Source organism: Brachionichthys hirsutus, unplaced genomic scaffold (genome assembly GCF_040956055.1).
Source record: "Brachionichthys hirsutus isolate HB-005 unplaced genomic scaffold, CSIRO-AGI_Bhir_v1 contig_186, whole genome shotgun sequence".
Taxonomy (NCBI): Eukaryota; Metazoa; Chordata; class Actinopteri; order Lophiiformes; family Brachionichthyidae; genus Brachionichthys; species Brachionichthys hirsutus.
Window position 1 is genome coordinate 42,513 of NW_027180433.1, and position 24,392 is coordinate 66,904.

The window sequence follows — 24,392 nt, forward strand, 5'->3', positions numbered from 1 at the left end:
GAGCGAAGAAGAAGAAGAAGAGAGAGATGGTGAGATGCAAATGCCAAGGTGGACTTAATCCTTTGGTGCTCAGTTATGTCCTTGACACTGCTTGTGGGACAGACCTGGAGGACACATTTTGTCTGTCTTTTAAGCTCTACCTCTAGTCCCTACAGTTAACCAGCCCTCTCCCTGGGCCAAACTGCACTTTGCACAGCCATATTGATTTTTTTTTTGGAGGGGAAGGAAATGTGTGACTGGGTGGTAAGAGCGAATGAGAGAGGGAGGGGGAAATGGAGAAATCAAGTGAGCTTTCTAAAGCACTGACTTCTCCTTGACTGCACCTCGAGACGCGACAACCCTGTTAGAACAACTCAGCGGCCCCGGGGCCCTGTTGAAAACTGCTAATCACAGTCTTCCAATCAATGCCGTCCTTCCTCTTTTCTCGATCCTCCCTCCATCCCTCTCCTTTCCTCATGCTCTCATTGTTTCCCCTGACTTTCCCCTTAGTGAACTGGACCCTGTGTGAATATCAAGGGACTGTGTCTGCATTAAAACTGGCCGTCCCACATGGAAAACAGCTGACCTCATGAAAGCGTGTTGTAATTTGAAGGCGAGAACTAAAAAGCTTTTCTTGATCGACTTAATCTTAATGGAAACATTATGGTTTCCATTAAGATTGCAGTCGAACAATTAAGACAAAACGGCAAACGGTCCTTGCATATCACTGGTCATTGCCAAGAGCACTGCACGCTCTTGTGGTAGAAAAGGCTGATAGTTTGAAACCTACAGTAATTCTAAGGCATGGGTGCCCCTTGGTTATTTTGGATGCATTCTTAGAGCAAGAACACGGAAACTTCGCACTCTCATAGAAATCTTTCGAGTATGGGATTGTGCAGCTGCAAGATGAGGAGCTGCTCGGTCAATCTCTCCTGGTTAAATCAAAGGTTACGTAAGGTGTACATCGACACATCTCTTAAACTGCCAACCGCCCTTTCTCTTCTCTTCCTCTCGTCTTCCTTCCAGACTTGACACTTGCTAAAGGTCACAGAAACATCTTTTTGCTCCTTTGAGGTGTAGATAAGTGTGAAATAGATGTTGACACCGCAGACACATTGAAAGGCACTTAAACAGAGTGGCCATGTGCCAACCAGTCGGTGTCTGCGTGGCTTTTGTGCATTTGTAAATACTTTTGAATGATTGATCTGGAAACCTGGGCCTCTGTCAGGTGCAGTGAGAGAAAAACAGATGAGCCTCAACACCTTTTCCCCATTTTTTTTTCTTCACTTTTCTCACACACACATGCACATACACTCTCCATCTGACTGAACTGGTCTTACCCTGGGATGAATGGAGGAGTGAGTTTAAGTAAATGTGTGCGTTAGAACGGGAACACATGACTCAGAAAGAGAGACTGAGAAATGGCTTTTGATGCCAAGTTAAAATGGCGTGTTAGTGCACCTTATCTCACATGCGCAACATTTGTTTTTGTGTGTGTGTGGAGGCTTTCAGTTTGTGTGTCCACGTGTGTGTGTGTGATTCTAATTAATGCTTAGCAGCGATCTCCTGCGGCTCTGGTAATGTGCTTGGATCAGTTTTATAAACAGGGTTCGAAAGGTCTGCCCACAAACCAACCATTTAAATGACCGGCATCTTGTTCAGGTAGATGGATGGAAATGTGTAATATTAATGATCACGTCCCCCCGCCGACCTGTCATGGGGTGAAATGAACAACGCAGCCCCCAGCTTACAACAACAATTAACCACCTGTCTGCCATTTGTCATCACTGAGCCCACCTGAGGTCTCTGAACACATGCAGAATGTGTCTGTCGATATATACAGAATGTTACCTTCATTGATTAGAGAGAAAAAATGCAGCGATTAATGGCGTAGCTTCCGTCCACATTCATTTCTGCAAAGCAATTTTGCAAAATCGAAACACAAAAAAGTCAGACTTTGATGAAGTGACTATGACCACAACCTTCATTTGTATCTACAATATGTGTTTGTGGGGGGTGGGGGGATGTGAAGGATTATATTCTTAACATCTGACACACTCATCACCTTATCCAGATTGTTTGCATGAGCTTAGATGGGTGACCTTGCATTATACATGATTCATAAATGTCAACTTGACCCACATCTCAAATTGAGTCAGTGATTACAATTTAGGATAATACAGATTGTCCAGACAAAGAGTGCATCAACACAAAAGCAAACTTTGCCTTGGTGAAACTACAGCTAAACATCAGTGAGACTGCTTGTAATGTATGACAACAGTTCATTTGTGGCAATTAAAAATGTATTTTAAAATTAAGTAACGGGGAGAGAAGTGCCTCATGGCCTGGGAAAAAGAAGCCTTGGGAGGTTGTAAAATCAGCCGAGCTTCCCTTCTCCTCTCACACACAGACACACACACACATGCCACAGCAGAGAAAGTGACATTAAAAACAAAAAGTAAATGTGAACATATAGATGATGCTTCTGCATAAACGTGTGTGGTTACACATTGCCAGTGCTCCTGCACTGGGGTCAGCTCCCACACATTCCAGTTAGCCATTGACCAGTCTACCCTGAACTATCACATGAGTCACCAAACTTCAAGCTGGTCCTTTAGATGTGAAAAGTGTTTGTGAATAACATTTGAGAAGTCATGAATGGTTAAATTATTTTCCCCTGAATGCTTTTTTTTTTGTGCGAAACGCACGCAGGGGAGATGCGTAATCCGTGAAATCTATTGAAGAAGGGCTGTTGTGATAATGTAACTTTTTTTTTCTCTCTCACCAGCTCTCCACATTCTACACGCTGGTGGTATTCCTACAGGGGCAGGAAAGCTGCTTTGATGTACGCTAATAGTCTGTGTATTCAAGTCCAACCTTGTATAGCTGACTTGTCTCGACTGTTGATTCACCATCACTTTTGCAGAGAAATGGGTTTCACACAAGTACCAATGGTTTTCTGTTTAAACAGCAAGCTCTATTACACAGCTATCTGTCATCTGGAGATGCAGAAGATTTGAAATTTAAAATGTTCTGCTGACCTCCTGTGATTGCATGTCTTAATTAAATGGGATATAATTCATAGCACATGCATAGTTTGCAGTTTATGCACAGTTTATGATGGATCAGCCAAATGTATCCAAGTCCAGTGGCACTCATGTTTTCTTAGAGCCTTCTTTTGGTGCAGATACAAGCGAGACAGGAAGTGTTTTTATCCTCACAGCAGCTGAGTTATCTGGCTATTTTGAGCTATTGATGCTAAGCACTGGACATTAATCTAATCGGCAAAGAGCGCTTTGAAGAAAGTGTCCACCGAAGTGTCACAGATGGCGAAAGAAGAATTAATAAATATAAAATAAACACAGTTTGATATCTGTTATAGGCCAAGATCAAAGAAAACCAATTGAGTTCTAGTCTACCTAATATGTTTTTCTGTGATAAACAGTCCAGCTGAGGGAATAATCCCATCAAGGAAGAGAGAGATTAAAATAGAAAAAAAAGCATCAGATATATCATTCAGCACATACGGTTGGCACAGTTACTGTGAAGCATCTGTGTCATTATGGGATTGGTAATCTCATTTCCTGGGCCTGAGAGGAGGCTCTGATCTTCTTTGTGCGTCGTGGTTTTCCATCTCGAGTCAGGTAGAGACACAGAGTCCGTCTTCCACTGGTACTGCAAGCTGCCATCTGCTTTGGAAAGCTATGGCGACTTCTTGTCTTTCTTTTCTGTGGAATTTCTGAGTCGCTTAATGTATTTGACATTTGTGTGAAAATGTTGCTTTGGTGTGAACGGGATCGACCCCGACGGGACAAGCCGAAAGAGGAAGAATAACATAGAATTTGAGGTCTTTGGCAGTGCTTGGGCAGAAGACATGCGAGATGATTCCTGTAAATGTCTCAGAAATGTACACAGAATTGATTGTCCTTAAATCATCACTGCTGATCGGTTGATGCAAAATGTCTAAAAGGCGTAATCACTGGCATGCAGATGACACTTCTGCTTTCCCTGTTGCTGACACGCCATGCACGCTGTGTGTGTGCATCTGTGGAGAATAAGTATTAGGTTGTGATTCACAATCACACACAGAAAATAACACGTGCACATACACACTTCTCTGCACAAATATAAACGGGAGTAACAAAAGGAAAGGTGGCAAAGTAGTTGTGACATTTATTTGGACATGTAGTTTTTATGTCAGTTGCTATTGGATTTTCAGGTCCGAATGGAATGTGACTCAATGAAAAGGGCTTATGTGTGTGATGACTTGCATGGACAGAAGCTTCACTTTCTGTTTTAGTACCGGTAGTCTCTTGCCTTCATGAATTTCATTCAGTTTTGCGTCCTGCCATTGTTTAGTTTCACCTGTTTATACTCCTTGAGCTTCATGATTTTTCCAGATTCCCAGTGAAATGCCTCAGTTGTATTTTGGACATTGTGGATTGCCTGATCCCTCAGTTTGATTCTTTGAGTTTTGCTGCTACCTAGACCTGTTTAGTGTCCGATTAGATTGTGTTTGCTCTGCTGTCCACTTTTTGAATTTATTCTTTTATTGGATTGGATTTTATTGGACTTGCTATTGAATCAGTTTTTGGGCTTTGGTGGAACAGCCTTCACAGTCATTAAAATATGTGACAGACAGTTTACCAGGGCGATGTCACATGCAGCTATCATTTGTTAAAATAAGTTTACTTATTGAATCTTCCATGCTTGATATTTCAGTTGGACTGATTTGATTCTAATTGATCTAAAAGCAATATACTGGAGTGAGGACTTTATATTTCACTACCAAAGGGTTGCACTTCTACAGAATATATTTAAACCAGTGCTCTTAAGGCACATTTAAAGGGCTTTTTATTAGTTAAAAATGATTGTCACAATTAGAGTTATAATTCCATTAGTGGCCCACCCCAATCCACAAAGGTTTGATGTTAGAATGCATCTTTTTTGGGGCATGCACAGTTGTTTCCATCCATTCAGACAGATCTTTCCCCACCCCATCTCTAAACATGAATTCCACCTGAAGTAACTGATAATTAACAACAAAGTGAGTTTATAGAAACATATACAAAAGCTGCATGTCCAATCTTCCCTCTGCCACGTATACTATTTTGCTGTTTTATGTTCCACAGAGACGGAGGCTACTGTATGAATTGGGAGACCAGAAGATACCATTTTTGGGACCTACAGATCAGGGCTTCCAGCAACTGGTGAGCCAGCCACATTTCCTTCAGGCACTAATGATGCCTTGATTTATAACAAGAGAGTTTATCCAACCTTCCGCTGCAGTGCTTCAAACCAGTACCAAGTGATAGTTAGCTTGAGATGGGATAAAAAGAAAACAAAGTTGTCAAAACTGTAACTTAATTGTAGGAAAGCATCTTGTTTTGCATCCTGTTTTAATAATGTCTTGTTTTCAAAGTGGGATTCCAGTTACTCTGGTCTGGTTTTGAGGAGATCCTGCTCGCTCCCTGCTGACCTTCATGGACGGGTTCAAGGAGCTCTGCTCACCCTCAGAAAGAAGGGCTGCCTCTTGAGGGATTTGGTCCGTGTCCGTGACCGAGATGTATTCACCACCGTGTCACGGGCTTTGCTTGGTGAGCCGGGCCACACCTATCGCTATTTGGACACACGGCTTTTTGCCATTCCCTGGCATAGTGAGGGCATGGAAGCCAAAGGACAAAACTGTTGTGACCCTGACTTAAGGGCTGCCTGCAATGCAGTGTGGGAGCTAAACACCTTCTTCTGCTCTGATGTGCCTCAGTTGAAGGAAGGAGACAGACTAACACACTGTTCAAAGGGGGAGGCAGAGCCCAAACTGGGTGAAGAGGGGGATACAGAGTCAAAACACAGTGAAGACTCCAAGAATAGTGAAGGAGGCGACTCTGATTCCCGACAAAGTGAGGAGGTGGATACAGAGTCCAAGCACAGTGAGGAGTGGGACACTGAGTCAAAACACAGTGAAGAAGGTTTCTCTGGGTCAAAACCAGGAGAGTGGGAGACAGGGTCAAAGCAGAGCAGCGAGGAGGGAGAGTCCTCCCAGGACAAACCAGTTGAAATGGGCTCTGAACACAGTGAGGGAAGATTTCTCAGCTGGGCCCCTAAGACCAGTATAGAGACTAAACCTGTGGGACGAGCGACCCAAGAGAAACCTATGGCTCAACTCAAGCACAGCTTGTCAGATTACCACATTGAGGACAAAGAGGAACAGGAAAGCAGGCAAGGCTGTTTCCAACCGAGTCCTCCGAAGATACGCACCGGTCCGTGCAAGTTCAATGTTACATTACTCAACTATATGGACCCAGCAGCTATGAGTCATCTCAAAGAAGAGCCTTACTATGGTATGGGTAAAATGGCAGTAGGTTGGCACCATGATGAGAACCTCATCACTCCTTCCCCAGTGGCTGTTTACAGTTATAATTGTCACAAGGACCAAGGTAGGTGTCAGAAATAAAATACTTGTGTTTATTTTATTTTAATTTTATAATGCTGTTAGGATAACAATAGTTATGATTTAATGAGTGAATTGTTTCCATCCATCCATCTTTGACATGTCTTATTGTAAGGTATTCAATTTACATGACATGACATTACAGTCATTCAGGCTGTTCAGCAAATTAACGTCAAATGTAATATATGCAGTATATATATTGCACATTATATATTTTCTGTGAGTTCTGGGCTTGCCCAACATGAAATCCAAGTGGGCCATGTTCAGAGCCCCCATTGTCGAGGTGGCTGCTTGGAGCTGTGGTCACGTCATTGGTCGCTGTCACGAGTGTTGAACCTCAGATTCAGGAGCAGTGCAGACACATCCTGGTCTTCAAATTGTAGGTCAGTTCTCTTATCCAGTCTACACATGTTTTGTGGATTTGGAGTAGGCTTACAACCCCGCCCCCCCCGTATTCTTCACACATTTCAATACATTTTCAGTAAGTGGTGTGCGACCTAAATACTGGCCCTTGTTCTTGATCCTGATGTGATATTAATTGAAAGCATCCTGAAAGTAACCTCTTTTCTGTCTTGAGGGAAAAGATTGTAGTATATTTGGGGGGGAATGGACTGTAGTAACCTTGAGTAACCTTGAGTCCCGTACATGAACAGGTATTTTGCTGTGACATCATTATTAACATGGACATTTTATCAGACCATTGGGATGAAGAGTTTGCTGAATCAGAAAAAGTTGATGAGAGAATGACACTCATCCATAGTGTTAAGAGGACCTTCCCTGTAGGTTGAGGGTGATTGGTGTGGTTGGGCTGAGCTGTAGAAATAGGGCGAGGAACTAAGACGTGTAGAGGGAGCTGTGAGTGCAGGTACCGGTTCGTGCTTGGGCATCTGGTACTTTCACACCGATACACCTAAAGCCAAGGTACTGGTCTTTGGCATTTCTTTTATTTCTCTGAAAATTGAAATTCCTTTCTGCCTTTCTTTTTAATATTCCATTAACTTTTCTCAGTTACTTAACAGTGGATCAGATACTGCTAACCTCGTGTATTATGGCCCTAAAGCAGTGCTGTACCATCTGTAGACATGGCCTCTGGTGAGGCAACCATCAGATCATCTCCGTGATAGTGTCAGGGCATTATCGAATGTCATCCATGGCTTGCTGCTGACAGCCTTATCACTAATGTGCATTGGGAGATCACAGACATTTGGATCTGAGCTCTTAAGATGTGCTCAGTTTAACAAACAGGCCTTATCACACATCCGGCATCTCATCTAAATCATTTCCCGAAGAAATGATCAATGTGCAATTATCTGATATGGAATAATGAGCCCTGCTTTGGAAAGTGTCCCTAGACTGTGCTGTAATGATAATACAATGTCTTCTTATTATGGAATATGCACTCTTTAAAGAGCTGATAATAATTCTTGATCAAGGTGATAGAGAATCTAAGCGAAACAGGAAATTTGCTTTCTAGAACAAACGCAAAAGAGCTAAAGAGAGTACACTGTCAAACATTTTATAAATTTAAAATCGGCTGCTTGCAATCTTCCTCGTTTGAACTCCTCTAAAGCTTGCATTATATAGAATATATTGTAAAGTAATACACTGTTAATGTAATGGGATTCCTCTTTGTGCAAAAGTCATTGAACGCGTTCTTTAGCATCGAACCAAAACAGTGGAATTTAATTTGAACATCTGGTGTGTTTTGCCAACCTCTCTTCAAATCCTTATTTAAACCTTTCAAATGCTGGAAGGAGAAAATAAATAGCATAATTTCTCATTTAGAGGTGAAGCTTTTGCAAATCAGTATACAATACCCATGCTGTACTGTTCATACAAAGGCAGAATGTTCTAGAATTTTTTTTTTCCCACTATCATAAGATGCAATAATAATTGTTCTAACATATTTTATATCATTGCTTTGTACATTGGGGTTCCCTAACCAGTAACACCTGCTCCAGAGGTCTGCGAAATGGATTTGTTCAAGGCCATTTCAACTTTGACCCTGTGAACGAACGCTATGGCGTAACACCTTGTGGCGTATGCCAGATGTGTCTTCTTCGGTTCTGAGAGACCCCACAGCTCCAGACTTGAGAAAGGAAAGTTTGATTGTAGACTCAGAGCTATGGCCCAGTGTCTGGCTCTAAGAACTGAAACAAGGCTAATGCAATTATTATCTCAAGGAACGTTGCACTTATCATAAGTTTATGTCTCGTACATGGTTCATGACAGGAAATAGATCTCTGCCTGAGAAACTCAGCACAGTAGATGTCGTGCATCTACAGAGACACGATGTGTTGCATGACACTTAATATGAGCGGCCTCACCTTATCTTCAGTCAGAGAAGTGTTCTGAGTGTTTTTCCCAGCTGCGCTGATCCAAAGGAATCTGCCACAACTGAGCTTTTTCCGGCACGGAGGATGATCTTCCACCATTCCCGAGGCCTTTCATTAGCTGCCTCTCAGAGCACAATGGCTGGAAATTAAGTTACTATTTATCCATGCTGAGCAAAGGAAAAGGCAGCTGTGCTGCAGAGAGGCCCAGAAAGACTTTAGTATTGATTTTTCATAGGGGTGTTGGCCGTCCAAGCCAAATCTTTTTTTTTTTTGTGGGCTATGTGAGAATGGAAGGAGAGATGCGAGGAGATAAGGCGGTCTTTTTTCAGTGTTCAATAACACACTCTTACACACTTACTAAACAGCATCAAGGGCTTTTATCCACCTATTTCCTCTTGCACAGCATAATGATAGCAGAAAGAAATCCTGTGCTAACAGCCAATATGATCACAGCAACACATCATTGCCTTTGCTCTGCTGTTAAGTGATTTTTACTTGCTGGAGAGAAAGGCTTACATCTTACATACTTTGTATGGGTGGAATCTGGAATGGATTTAATCATTGCACTCCTCAGTATTTAATGTGGTAACCGCCTGTATGTTACTCACTTTTTAGGCTACTGCTTTCCTGAGAAATTGACATTGTTAGTGTTTTTATCACTCTATTACCTAGATATCACTTGTGTTGCGAATAAGTTATTTAAATAGATACAAAATTCAAAGTAGTATTATAAGATTACATTTAAATAACCGCAGTTAAAAATGATTTCCAATAAATGGAAGTGGTTTTAAATAAAATGCAAGTGTTTTGAATTTTCCAGTCAGTTTATGTACTGCCGGTTAAAACCTTGTGTTATTGACAGGCGAGAGCAGTGAAGGAAGTAGCAGTGAGAAGGCCTGCTGGAGAATTGGGCTGAAGGTAGCCTGGGACATCCACACACCTGGCTTGATGCTGCCGCTGGAGTCTGGAGACTGCTATTACATGCGAGGTACTGGATCGTCTCTCTAAACGCACACAGACATGCAAACACGTAGCTTGAAATATTTCACCTCATTCACCAGCATGTCTGAGTTTGGAGGGAGGTGCACTTTTATTACCCTGTCATTTAGGTGCCGTTCACGTAACGGTGATCTGTTTGCATATGATGATTGTGGACCTTTAATGAAATGCACCGGAAATGCATTTCCCCTTTTAGCACAACCGTTGTCATGCAGCGTCCCAAATTACCCACATCAGCAAGATATGCCTCACCTTCATTTTCTATTCTCTCCTAACTATCCCAGCTGGCGGAACCGAGCCTAGCTGTGTGTGTGTGTGTGTGAGAGAGAGAGAGAGAGGTGTTACTTGGCCCAGAACACAGACATTTAAGGTTCCATGAAATTGTGTGCATTAGCGAGGTTAAGAAAACCAAATGTTATGTTTTTGAAGTCTTGTGGCTCGGTGCTTTACTTTTTCTATGGAAGGACAGCCGGACAGCCAGCCAGCCAGCCAGCCACAGGCGTTTAAATCATACCCTAACGCTTTTGGCTGCAACGGACACCTCCACCCTCTTTTTTTTTTGGCTACGTAGGCCCCTCCAATATTTCTCATATATTCTGAGTGTGAGGACATTTATCCACATCACATCATAAGCTTTTACTTTGATGCACAGAAACTTTAGGCCACTGGTTTACTGACTGGGGTATTTATCACATTTAAGGGCGCCCTGCTTTCATAATGATTGAAGGAAAGACATACAGTACAATTTGCTTGATGAAATAACATGCTCTCGGTCCTGAGAGATACACCGTGTCATGATACAGTATACCGGTACTTGCATCTGCTGACGGTGCTAAATTACGTTTGTGAATTTGGTGTAACAGCTTACACAAACATTTCATGGCTGAAATGAAGTCAAAGCCCAAAGTGCTGTCAATGGATAAACTCCACTTGTTGTGTGGAGCAAGCAGACACTCTGTCTGGAGTATATTTATCTTCCAGGATCTAAGAGCTATCCAAATGCAGCGATGTTGAGTCTCCTCCACTCTGGCATGTTCAGCACTCCATCAGCAGAGCAAGCTGCAGGCAGCACGCCATTCAGCGGTGCAATCATTAATTGGGGTCCCCTCCCATAGATCTCGACAGCTCTAAACCTGTCAAGGGTGAGGTCGAGCAGATGACCAGTGGTCAAAGAAAATTTGACGGACGGACAAACAGACAGACACTCCCTTAGGTTTATCCAGTTTGTTTGCCGTCTGCAGATATTTTAATATGCACGTTTGACCTCGCGGTTATGTTGACTTTCCTGTGATTCTTAGCTCACTACGTTGATCCCGCCAACAACAAATGTGCATGTCCATCTAGTCACATTCACACTCGCCGTCAGTGTTTTATGAAAACTCTGTTATGGACCGATGCGAGGGGACCCCAGGGAACAGAGGACGGAGACAGTGCGAACGTGACTTAATAATTTACTGATATATGTTCATCAGAAAACTCATTATCCTGGAGCTGCGCACAGGATCACGGGGTGGCTGGAGCCCAATGAAAATATCTAGTTAACAAAAAGACACAGCCGAGAAAAAACAAACCAAAAAGCAAGCTCTAATAAAAATCGTTAACAACAAAAGGAAAACGCGACGCACGACCTGGGCGCACAAATCAGCTGCGGTCGGCGAGGGCGAGGCGAGTCCCAGGGACGAGGAGCGACAGAAGGACGTTCTGCACTAAGAGGCGAAATCCAAAGAATAGTCCGACCGGGAGCAGTGGGCGGAGCAGGGATTATGAGGGCTGGTGGTGATTTGCCTCAACCTGCCTCAGGTGCGTCCGGGGTGGCCGCAGCCAATCCGCACGCCGCAGGTCCTGGATTGATAAGAACAAACAGGTGTGTGTGATAAGGCAATTAACAGGCACCACAACATGACCCTCACAGTCTCTTCATCTCTACCTGTGCCTTTTGTAAATGCAAAATTCAGAAGTAATATTTTCCATCAGCTTTTATCGTCAGAGATCATTTTGGAGCCAGGGGGATGAAAAGTCTGAAATGGAGTCCTATCCGAAATATAATTTTGCCCACAAAGGCCAAAAAAACGATAAATTACATTTTACCAGAAGTGTATATTTTGTTTATTTTCATCAAATATGCCATATATATATATATGGAATGAATATATGTAGACGGGGAACCTTTCAGACAGACTACCATTACGTTTTTTATAAATCTTACTAAAATGTTCTTACAAATAAAAAAAAACAAGGTTTGAATAAATTCCTGATGCTGACTATTTGAAACTGCTACGTTTTCTTCTGAGAGAGGTGATGTCTGCGCCTAATATTCAGCTTGACTGGGCTTGAAGCCGGCCTCCATTCGCTGGATACGATTTACAATAGAACAGTCGGTTTCAGGCCAGCCATGATAATAGAGTGATGGGCTGCTGTGCAGACCATTCTAATGGGACTTGACTGTCGCAGATTTATGCTCCACTTGGTGAGTACGCCCTTGAGAGACCAACTGCTGCACAATGATAGCAGTCCTTGGCTATCTGCCGCTTTGTCAGCCTACCAGAATTAAATAGTTGGCACAATGCAAAAACATATGCAGACACCTATAAATTTGTAACAAATCACATGCGCATACACAAAACAAAACTAATGCAAGGACATACTCTTCATCTCATTGGACGAAAGGCCTCCTCCATTTTTAAAACAGATACATTCAGGCAGACAGAGGGGTCACCACTAAACCATGTGTTAAAATATATTGTACCAGTGTTTTAGTGACACACACTGTATGACAGATAGCTTTGTGGTATTAAAAGGAAACTGCAATAGCGTATAGCCACAGACACCATAATGTCTTTTCAAAGCCATTTGTCGCCGGCTGGCCCTTTTGAACTGCTAATGTCTGAGCTGCTGGAGGCAAATTGAATCACCGTCATTTCCACCCAAATGGAATTTCAGTGGTTAAAAAAGAACAATGCAAGTCTTGACACCAGGCCTGTTCAATAATCTGATTTCCAGCTCCCAATGCACAGGGGGGGTGGGGTGACTGGAGAAAAGAGTTGACCCAATATATTTAAAAGCCTGCTTCCTGGAAAAGGAGGACAAGCGGCAGCAGGCTCCAGGGTTGAAAGAGAAATAAATATTTATTACAGTGATCGAGTTTGCCTCGACGCCCTCTGATGCATCAGACACGCTAAGAAAAGAGCAGATTGATGGAGATAATTTGTTATTGGATATAAACAGTTTTAAAGAGGCAGAGTAATTCAGCCCAGAGACCTAATCCTTCACAATCTCATCAGGGTGAAGAAAACACCGGGAAGTTGTTTTGTTTGTCACCATACCCCCCCTGCCCCTTCTATCAAACAATAATATCTTGCTCCCAAACCATTTGGCTGTTTGACTTTCAAATCACAGGCATTAGCCAGTGTTCTTTTGCTTAAGGCGGGTGTAAATATGCACATGTGCTGTGAATGACAGCTCTGTCACGACTAAATTAATTATTGGTATGAGGCAAATAATGGCAGAGCTGCGAAACATCTTTCCACACAAAGAAACACATGGAGGTGCACATAAGAAACAGCAGTAAGGCCTCTTTGTAAAGCTTCTCTGGTACTGGACAAATGTTTGTTGGTATGGCTCTTCCATCTTGACAGATTGAGCACGATCTGGTTTTGTTTGGTAATTAAAATTATAGCGCAATGCTGCTCCTTCTATTAGATTCAGTGATGGACCCGGCGCAGGCTCCCTCAGTGTACAAGACGACTTTCTTGTCATGTTTCTTCACACCCTGCATTTCATCTGTTCTACTCGTCTTCTCTTTTCATGGTTTATTATAATTAATAAAATAATAATTGATCAAAAAGACATGAGCTACATTTTTATTATCTATTCCGTGGCACTCTTTGGTTTAACGTGTTTTATTTAATAGATGATTTTATTTAATTAGCTGATATGTTCATGGTTTGGAAAGTGGGTCTTCATGAATCTAACATACTTCAATCTTCTGGTCACTCGTCCTGATCACTGCCATCTTCGTTCATTCATTCATTCATTTTCCAACCGCTTTGTCCGGCACCGTGTCGCCGGCCATGCTGGAGCCTATCCCAGCAGTCAATGGGCGAGAGGCGGGGCACAGCCTGGACAAGCCGCCACAAACACACTCACACCTACGGGCAATTTAGTGTCACCAATCCGCCTAAGCTGCATGTTTTTGGTGGTGGGAGGAAGCCGGAGAACCCGGAGAGAACCCACGCAGACACGGGGAGAACATGAAAACTCCTCACAGAAAGGCCACAATTCGAACCCACGACCTCCTTTCTGTGAGGCAACAGCACTTACCACTGCGCCACCGGGCCGATACATCTACATTTCCTAATTAGCGGACACCACACCAAACCTTTTATAAGCCTTCTTATATTAAATTGCCAGTAATACTACACTGTTCTCCTTATTTTCCCACTTGCAGATTCAGAGACTTTTGCATCTCCATCAGCCAACAAGCCTCCATATATACAAATTACCGGTAGGGATGTCCCGATCAGGGTTTATTTTGCCTCCGAGTCCAAGTCACAAAGATGGGGACTCAGTCCGCGACTTAAGTCCCTGTTTTTAGGGACTCGCGCCCTAAAAACTCGAGACTTGGCTCGGACTCGTGGTTTGGGACGCGTCAACAACTGCTTGAGCAGAGGTCTCACTCTGTGCCACAGCGTAATATAAAAATAACTATCCATATATATACATCCGTCCTGATCGGGACTTAACGTCTGATTCCGATCGGGTCTGCTAGCTTGTGATCGGCTGGAGACATCCCTAATAATAATGATTATTCTTTTCTTTTCTGGTGTATTCTCAATACGGTTGCTCTGATACTGATTAATGGTGATATTATCATCATGTTCTGATAGTTTTCTGTTCCCTGTGTTTACCAGAGGACCTGAACAGCACCCACCAGCACTGTGTTCTAGCTGGAGACAATGCACGCTTTAGCTCCACACACAGAGTGGCCGAGGTGAGACAGCAGCAGGCAGAGAGCAGAAAACAGTCTTTCCATGCTTTTTACTTTATCATCAGTTCCTCGAGGTTTCTGCTGCTTTTTACATGTGAATTAAAGTCTATTGCGTAACCAGTTACACAATTTAAAAAGTGATGTTTTCAAGGCTAGTTAGACTTTTTAATGAAATGTATCTTTTGCTAATCCGTTGACACCATATACTAAATTTATGGGATTTATGTTGGGTCTAATTAATTATATAAGGCCCGTGGGTTATTTTTTCGTATCTTAAAAACCAAATAAACATATTCTCAAATACATCAGAAAGTTTTTACACACAAACTGTTTATAAAAATCTCTGAACTGTTCATTACAAAAGGAATAAAGTTTGAGAGTTAATTGTAAAGACACATTTTTTGCTTGTTTAAGGGCATTTTGTTTGTTTGTGAAATCCTGCATCTTCTGTTTTCCTGAAAGTGTTCTAGTGGGACCCTCGCCTACATCCAGACGCAGTGTCAAGACGCCTTATCCAACCTGCACGCTGACCCAGAGACAGGCTCCCACAGCCTGCTCGCCCTCCTGCCGACAACACTACAACACTGTGAGGAGATTCACAATGAGGTGGGCACATCCTGGTCTGTCTTCATGTGTGTGTGCTTTCCCATGTAAATGTGTATGTGTGTTTTACACATTTGTTATGAGGTTAGAGTATGGCTGTGTGTGTGTGTGTGTGTGTGTGTGTGTGCGCGCTGGTTGATTGCAATTTGCCTCATTGGACAACAAAGATTTGCCAATGAAATATAGCTAATAGCCGACCCATATTTAATGTTTAAATTAACACCATGTTTCCGTGATCATAAACATGTTTGGTATCATCTGAATTATTCGGATGCTGTACTTTTCTCCCATCTGGTGTACAAAAGAAGGTTAATGATGATGACATCCACAAATATAACAGGATTTGATCAGATCACAGAGGATAATCAGCTATTTTTATGGCATACACAGAATTATGCAACATGAAACATGGATAAATGTATGAATAGGAAATTACATTTTATGTTAGCAAACTTGCATTATTGGTTTTGGGCATTTATAAAGTTCTGTTTGTGTTAAAGCAAACTACAGACAATAAATACTTTCTCTCTTGGTGATCTACAGCCTCGCCAACAATTTTGATCTCATGTCGGCAGAAATAAAACAACATTACATCAACACACAATCTTGGTTAATGGAATTGTGCTTTACAGAATTGCAGATCAATTAATCCTGGTTTTATATACACTTTACGTTTCCTCTGCATCATGGGACAATACTGCCAGTGCTCTTAGAGCAGACTAAAACTGTCTTCTTCCTTCTAGTTGCTTTGGCTAGTTCATGCCTCCAATGGGAAATCCAGGTTTTTGTGGCTTGTGATGGATCATAAGGTAATAGCCTCACCATATGTTATCTAAAGATGGAGTCATGACCCCTTCTCCTCCTGAACCCCGTTTTACACATGAGTGATACAGGCATGGGATATTGAGGGATAGAGTGAGGGCAAAATGAGGAACGTTAGGGGCTGTCTTCAGAGCCACCGGCTCCCTGTGTTAGCTAGCCGCGGGCCAACGGTTAATTTAGCCCTTCACCTCTCTCCCTTTACACCTCTTTGCTCAAAGCGCACATCCTAGCTGATGCAAGCACCCAGGCCTCTCAGCAGGACACCATGACAGATGAGCCTGACATCAGGTTGTCTAAAGGTTGTAGACAATATTAATTATTTAAAGCTGCTAAACAGTTGGGCTGTCCGTGTCAGTAGGCGCGCGGCACTAGTTCAGCTACAAACACCTGCTAGGCTGCTGCAGAGTGCCACAAGATTGCCAAGCGTAGGCCCCAGCAGGGCGGCAAAGAAGGGTTCATTGAGGAAAGCAGGATGCTATTTATACAGAACAGGTGTGTGTCTTTGTGTGTGTAATGTTTAAGTAAGGGGGGGTTCTCTCCAGGGCTCAACCCTACCCTACCTGGCACTCACAATGATTGATGTAGCCATTTGTTTGGAGTTGCCCGTGTGAGCAGAACACCCACTTAAATGATATATCGTTGGTGGTGTTATTTATGATGACGGCCCACTTTGGCGCTCGGCGGGTACACATTGTGCAGGTCGTGTTTGACATGGACGAGCGAGGAGAGAACAAGTCTAAAATGCACTGGCAACCTGACCTGTGCAGTGCCTTATGGGCCTTTACGTTAAAAGGGCTAAACTGCCAAATGTCACCAGCTGAGGTGTCACAGATACCTTTTTGCAGTGTGATGTTCTCGGTTTGGGAGTGAGAGAGTCGACGCTGATACTTGTCAGGAGACATGGGTGGGTCTGATGGTGATGAACCAGAATGTCTGCCATCTCAGTGTGAGCGTTTGTGGACAGGGTGGGTTGTCAAACTGGAACAGAGGTCCGTGGGACATCGAGACAAAAATGTAAAAACTGTATCTCCCACCTGTTTGTCCAACGTGACCTCTCTTTCTCTACCAGTATTTAATCTTTCCTCCTGTCTGAGGTGGAACCATGTGCATGTTCAGCTTTGAAATGCAAATCCCAGATGCAAACGTCTTGTCTCATTTAAGACGCCGTGTCACTTCCCAGGTGGGTGTGTGACAGAGTGCCCTGAGGGACCCCCCACTAATGATGCTAGTCTCCCCCCACAGTAAATATTGAAGGTAGGGACAAGGTTTCCCCGCATGCTCTGGCAGAAAGTGAACAGTGTGGAATCAAGTGCGTGTGACCTTCCAGTGTCCTGCTTTCAGGCTGTCCTTAGGGGCTTACGCCTGCAATACCATTGTAATCTCATAAATCACTTTTCCAAACATAGTTTTGGAGGAGACTTGTCCAGTATGTCGTTTGCACTTGTAAGTCCTTGTATTCACATGCTCTAATTAATGTGTGGCATTTTGAGTGTTCATTTTCTAGTTTTATTATGTAAAGTTTTGATGTTCTGAAAATAAAGACGATGGATGATTGGCCAGATCGCCTTTGTTCTTCTCCAGAGGCATCAAAGACTGGAAGGCCACTTTTTTTTTGCTACATTTTTGTCCAAGGAGGTTACATTTCTTTTGCTACTTTATTGCCATCGATTGAAATAGAAATGTATGTGACAGTCGGCGCACGTTCAGAATAAGCTAGCTTGGATACGATCACTCTGGCAAATACGTGCCGTGTCGAAAGCGTGCCTGGCTGCTCTCAGAGAGCTGAAGGTACCGGTTCTCCTGGTGGATGTGTGAGGAGGCTAGGGGAGGTAAATAGAAGGACGGCAGAGTGGGATCGATCCAGCGCTCATGAGCTACCACCTCAGGGCCCCAACCCAGAAATTGATTGGACTCGCTCAGGGAATACTGCGAAGGTGTGGAAAAAAAAACATGCCTCATTAAATGGAGAAAAAAGGGGACCTCCTTGGCTTTAACTCCAGAGTCGCCATGGTGGGCTGCCGGTTGACTAATGTGGGGTTAATGTTTGGTTAGTGTGTCCATCACCCGGAGAGATGACAGCAAGTGCCGCAGGGGAGCCACGAGCTCTCCCAGGCCATCTCAGAGAAAAACTAGCTCTAACAACCACTTTCTCTTTCACAAACACTTTCTATTTGTCTGCCTGGATAGGTGGCATTTACTCAGAGTTCCGCTCATGGTAACTCTCAGCTGGATGGCCAGATGCCAAATGCCACATAGCCAGCACTTCAGATGGCCGGCTTTGTGGCTGCCACTGGCATGCGCAGTGGGAGACAGGCAGCCATGTCACCTCAAAGTACAGACACAGGTTGGTTTCTTCTCACTAAAGGACAGGCACACAATCAGAGCGATGGAAGGTGGGACTGGCAGAGAGAAAAGGACGTCTGGTATTGGTGCTCAGTCGCTTTGTTGTGTGTTTTGAGCTGTGGTGATCGAAGGGGAATGCATTTTGGAGAGTGTTGAAGGGACCATAAATGATGACATTTCTTTGAAGGGTGGGTTGAGTGACTGGGAGGCTGCTGAGCAGTGCCACTGGCTGTGTATTCTCCCTGACATGCCCCAGTCCTTGCATGTCATCCCCGCTGTGATCAGAGTATTTGGGAAGTAAATGGCAAGATGATTCCGTGCACGGCGGCTACCCGAGGCTGACTTTGTTAAAGCGCTTGGTACAAATAAAGTATTGCCCTTTGTTTTAACTTTCTTGGTGTGTTGGATGGTGACTTTTCCAGCACGTGCTTTTCCACTGCATGATGATTCAATTGCTTACCGTTTGTTGTTGGTCAAAACAGTCACTCAAGGAATATATATTTGCAACGTGAAGGAACATACAAGTGAAGAGAGACGTTCAAACTCCCCTTCTCCTAAATGGTTGTGAATGTCAGGTGGTTGCTTTTGGAAGCTACAGTAATAGTTGGACACGGCGCTCCTTTTCCAGAGTTCTATCACCATCCAGCAAGCCGTTCTGATGAAGTGTACAGACGGCTTAAGGTCGAGAGTACACTTTAGAATAAAGTGGTCTTTATTTCCCAAAACTCACAAAATCTCATGACCAATAATTATGTTTGCTGCTGATTATTTTTTACAGCGTGCTTTTGCATTGTGGGAGGATTTGATGCCATGCCAAGCGCTTGATGTTGACGCTAACCAGAATTCACTTTTAGCATTAGTTTTAAAGCTTTTGACAGCATTGACTGTTTGTCATGGTCCTTCATAATTAATTCAGTGAAGTCTGATGAGGGTGGAAGACTGGGTTACATCAAATCCATGAAACCAGACTGGAAGAAGCACATATTTAATATTTTTATTTAAATTAAACTGCATTTTCAAACTTTTTGGGTAAAACTCACCAATTTAAACCGGCTCTATAGCAGGGCTATTCTTTACTCTGGCAAATCATGTCAGAAGACCAGTCGATAAAATACCTTTTAGTAAAGAAACGATACCTCTCTCAGTCGTACTTGATATTCAATCCCTTTACATGCAACAACTTTTTGAGTCGTGCAGTTGCCGGCAAAAGAAAATGAAGCATGAATTGTTTTGGGTTGGTGACGCTTTGTAGGACGTTGTGGGGGAGGGCAAGTCAAAGCATCTCGCATTTACCTCGGCGGAAATTTGGGCAATCTTTGACGTACACGCTGACATTGGCAATCGTATGCACAAAGCTTAGCAAAGCCGTGCACTCACACACAGGTACACGCAAGAGCCTAAAGACACTGCTGCACATACAGACACGAAAACATGTACGCAGAAAGGCACACTTGGAAAGAGATAGGCTACACCTGGCTACATGAAACATCCTTGTGAGGATTAAATCAGCACTTCAAAAGAGCAGGAAATAAAAACACTCCCAGCGGAGGAGAAGTGAGCGGCTTGGCAACCCAGGCAGTCATCTTCAGACTGAGAAACGGAGTGGGAGAGAAGGGGAAGGAAGGAAGGAGAAAAATGAGGAGAGGAAGAAGAGGGAGGGGTTTTCAATTCTGTTAACTAGAAGGTTTGTGTGTGTGTATTTACTAATGGTCCACATCCATATTGTTGCTATTTATTTTTTTCACAAATGTAATCATCCATCCATTTTCTTTTAGAAAAGATGATCGCGATCGTCACACATATAGCTGCTTATCTGCCTTGTGAGTCACGGGTCTGCCGGAGCCTTTCTCAGCTGGCTTCGGGCGGAAACCGGGGCACACCCCAGATGTGTCGCCAGTGCATTACGGGGTCACGAGTGACCAATTCACCTAAATTGCAGGTTTTTGGAGGTGGGAGGAAACCGGTGAAATCCCACACAAACACGGGGAGAAGATACAAACAAATGAGTCGAACCTGGAATCTTCTTGCTGTGAGGCGACAGCACAAACTTCTCCACCACCCCAAATGCAATTCAAACATTGTTAATTTACTGTGATGTTTTTTGTAATAATGATTCAATATATACATGCATTGTTTATGACAGAACAAAACAATAATGCAAGATGATGGGCACATGCCTAAAATGTAATTAAATCATCTTTAAGATAAATTTCTCTCAGGGCAAATCTGTCAATTTTATATATTTTTGAAATTTGTATAAAATGAAAAAGAAATATTTCAAATGAAAAGGAAACTTTGAATAAGTACTTCGACAAAATAAAATCCTGTGTATTTAGCTTTGAAAGTGAACACTGAAATGTTAAATTTAAAAATAACATATTTTATTTTTCCATCTCAGGGGAAAAATTAAATGACAATATTAACATGTGATACCTTTTCACAGGAGGATGAGAAGGGTATAAGTGTTCTGCCGATAACATTCTGAATGTATAGTATACTGTACATTTATTAACAGTAATTGTCCAAATTTGAAAAAAAACATTTTGGAATAAAATAAAGATTTGATAGAACATGTAATGCTTTTGTTGCAGATTGGGATAAGTGCATATTTTCATATGACAATTTATTATTTCACAGTAATATCTATACAAATTTCAGCTACATGCATTTTGTGTTGCATTCTTATAACAGTGGTGGTGGTGGGAAAAAAACCCCCATAAAATTTCCTCCCCATGTTTTTAGATTAGATAAACCTATGGAGAACTGTCTGAACTTGCTTTTTCATCCTCTATGCACATTTGTGCATGCGTGTGTTTGCAGGTGGAGTTTGAGTGGCTGCGGCAGTACTGGTTTCAGGGCCAGCGCTACGCGCGCTTCTGCAGCTGGTGGACCAGACCGATGGAGCAGCTGGAGAAGGACTGGAGGCTCATGGAGACGATGGTAAGGCTGCTATTTTAGAAAATAAGAGAAAACAAAAGCACAGGTCGAGAAAGTTTTCTAATCACATGACAGTTTTATAAAACAAATTTCTTGTTTGCTTGAAATATGTAATCTATTTTAAATAAAAAATATCTATCAGAAGAAACACCCAGATAATTTATTTCAATAATAACACTAATACGAAAAATAATAATAGTAATCCTAACAGTATAGTAATGGGAGAGACATGAACAGTCACAATGCCATTGCTTGACTTTCACCTTTCTAAATGCTCAACATGCTTCGGTTAGTGCTTCATATGCCACTTTGTTGTACAGTAATGCTTCTAGCAAGGAGGAGCATGTTAAGATTGCATAATGGGTTGTCTAACTTTGCAAAATGAGATGCATTGGAGATGTTATTAGAGATGCATCATGCGATTAATGGTAAATGGTTAATGGTAAAGTTTTACGAAAGCAGAATGTGTATGTATGTATGTATATATTTATATATATATATTGCATACACAGATACAGATGTACAACTAAAAAACACATACAGATATTCGGCCTCACTTTGTCTCCCCACAGGTTCTACGCTGTCTGTCTCATAGATTTCAAAGCGTGTGCATGAGTTCATGTATGCATGTGTGGGTGTTTAACATCCCGACAGGACAAAGCAGCAGGGGGCACTCTTGTATCACTGTAGCAGCAGCACAGGGAGGGTAAGAGCTGTGCTCCTCTATCCTCTCCGTGCCCCCCCCCTCTCTCTTCCTCTCTCTTTATGTCTCTCACCCCCATTCCTGCTGTCTCTGGGAGCTCTCTGTCTCTGTCTGTGTCGAGCGCTGAGCAGTAATCACATCTAATGCTCAGGCAGGGATAAAGACGGACTGGAGGAGCGCGGTACTGCTGCTGCCGACGCTGGTCCAATCCACTCATAGTCTCTCTCTCTCCCTCCCCATCTCTCTCACTTAGCGGAACAGCCTGGCACCTGGTTGGTGAGGGGGGGTTAGTAGACAGGGGCTAAACTCATCTTGAGCTCCACCTCTGGGCCCAGATGAAGTGTGTGATTTGGACTTGTATTCAGAAAAGAGCACCAGTGATTGGTGAAATGTGAGGTTGTTCCTTCTTTTTGCTGCCGCTCCGTCTTTCTCTAATAGGTGTTGCGTGTGTGTTTGTGTGTATCAGACATGGATTTGTGTCATTCATTTATTTATTTAACCATATATCCACTGTTTTGTGCAAAGTCTGCCACGTAAAACCCCCCACAAACAAACCAATCAAATTAAATAATAATAATGATGAAAATATTCTTAAAACAATTATTTAATGTCATTGTACTTGATTTTGCATCTCAGATTACACTCTGTTTTTAGCAGCAGTAATTTTACGGCTACAAGAAACACATAAATTGTATTTAATCACATAGTATTGTGTCACATAAAAGAAAATATATATTCAATAGAAGTGCGTGCTGATCCTTTGCCAAAGAAAACCCGGGTGAATGCATAAACGTAATCACTCACTATTGTGATGAAAGACAACATTATTGCTCTCACAAGCAATATTAGCATACATGCATCAACATATGATATGCTGATGAAAAGCACTTTATAGATGTGACTTATAGATTTTCCTTTTGGTGGGTTGGTTGCTGTAGCTTTTCTACAGTTAGAATAAAATGTGCTTCTCTAAATTACATGGAGTTATTTATTTCGTGTGGGTTCCCACACATTCCATTATTGGAACAATTTTACATCTGAAGCTGCCAGTTGTCAGTATAGTGTAATTTAAGTGGAATACGAGTGACCCTCTGTGTGCAGCTGCTGTTTGGATTTTTTGTAATTCTGATTTTGCCTGCAGAGAACATTTTAAAGCGCTATTGTTTTTATCACATTTGGTTGTGCCTTGGGTATTTAAAAAAAAAATAAGCAAATATATATCTCTTTAAATAGAGTTTATATATTGACATTGTCATTTTACGCACAGTGCTGTAGCAATAAAACAGGCTATTGTTTTATCCTGCTAAAATAGCAATACAAACAGTCAGCCGTCCTCTGTTTATTGTCATATTTAGCACATGGTGTTGTCTGGTGCGCTGGGTTGTGTATGCATTTGTTAGTACGTATGAACTATATTACAATATGGGGGGGGGGGCTTCTGTTATGGATACTGTCTCTCCCTCTCTCCCTGGGGCTCCCTCTCTGCTCCTGAGCCTGTTGTCATGCAAATATTTACCCTTCCATTTGAATGAAGTGCTGATAAAATACAACAGTAAAATAAATATAGAAATAAATTATACAGAACAAGTCCACTTGCTTGCTTCTTTCTGGTACTTCATGAATTCACGTGGGTTCTTGATATAAACAAAAAGAGACGTGCTGCTAAATAACTGTCACGACACACACACGCATGTGAATATGCAGCAAAAGTATATGTGGTGAATGTGAGGCTGAGGATATTTCAGGAGGGTGGAAGAAGGGCATTAAGCTAAAAAAACATTATGGTTTTACATTCCCCTGTGATCCAGGGAGCTTCAGTCCAAGACCTACCTTGCTTGAAGCTTTATGCTCCCTCATGACTATCATACAATAGTGACATTTCCTTAAACTAGTAACAATGGCTATCTTCCATCTGACTGACAACAGAGAGTCTCGGCTTTATGCAGAGTATTTTAAATACTGCCGTGGTATTATCATTATTATTTTCTTTTCTCTTTTCACTGTGGGGGAGAAGCGACAGAGACGAGCCCATGAGCACATCTTTTTTTCCCTCCTGTCCTGTGTGTGTGTGTGTGTGTGCGTGTGTGGGCATGCGTATGTGCCATTGATGTTAATGTATGCACTTGGCATGACTTTAATTGATTTAGCAGCTCTGCTTGCAAAGTACAGCTTTTTCCCTAATTTGTCACTTTCCTGACTTCTGTGGCTGCTCATCTCAGAACTTCAAAAGCT

The 24,392-nt window shown here is 42.5% G+C and overlaps 1 protein-coding gene across 1 annotated transcript in view; it reads left to right on the forward strand.

Annotated features, from left to right (window-relative positions):
• LOC137914898 (alpha-ketoglutarate-dependent dioxygenase FTO-like) overlaps nucleotides 1–24,392 on the forward strand; it is a 120,345-nt gene that overhangs the window by 27,077 nt on the left and 68,876 nt on the right. Inside the window, exons 4-9 of the mRNA XM_068758385.1 lie at nucleotides 5,112–5,189; nucleotides 5,402–6,416; nucleotides 9,629–9,754; nucleotides 14,676–14,755; nucleotides 15,215–15,358; nucleotides 21,341–21,460. Of these exons, the coding sequence (XP_068614486.1) occupies nucleotides 5,112–5,189; nucleotides 5,402–6,416; nucleotides 9,629–9,754; nucleotides 14,676–14,755; nucleotides 15,215–15,358; nucleotides 21,341–21,460 (1,563 nt within the window). The remainder of the gene's footprint in view (nucleotides 1–5,111; nucleotides 5,190–5,401; nucleotides 6,417–9,628; nucleotides 9,755–14,675; nucleotides 14,756–15,214; nucleotides 15,359–21,340; nucleotides 21,461–24,392) is intronic.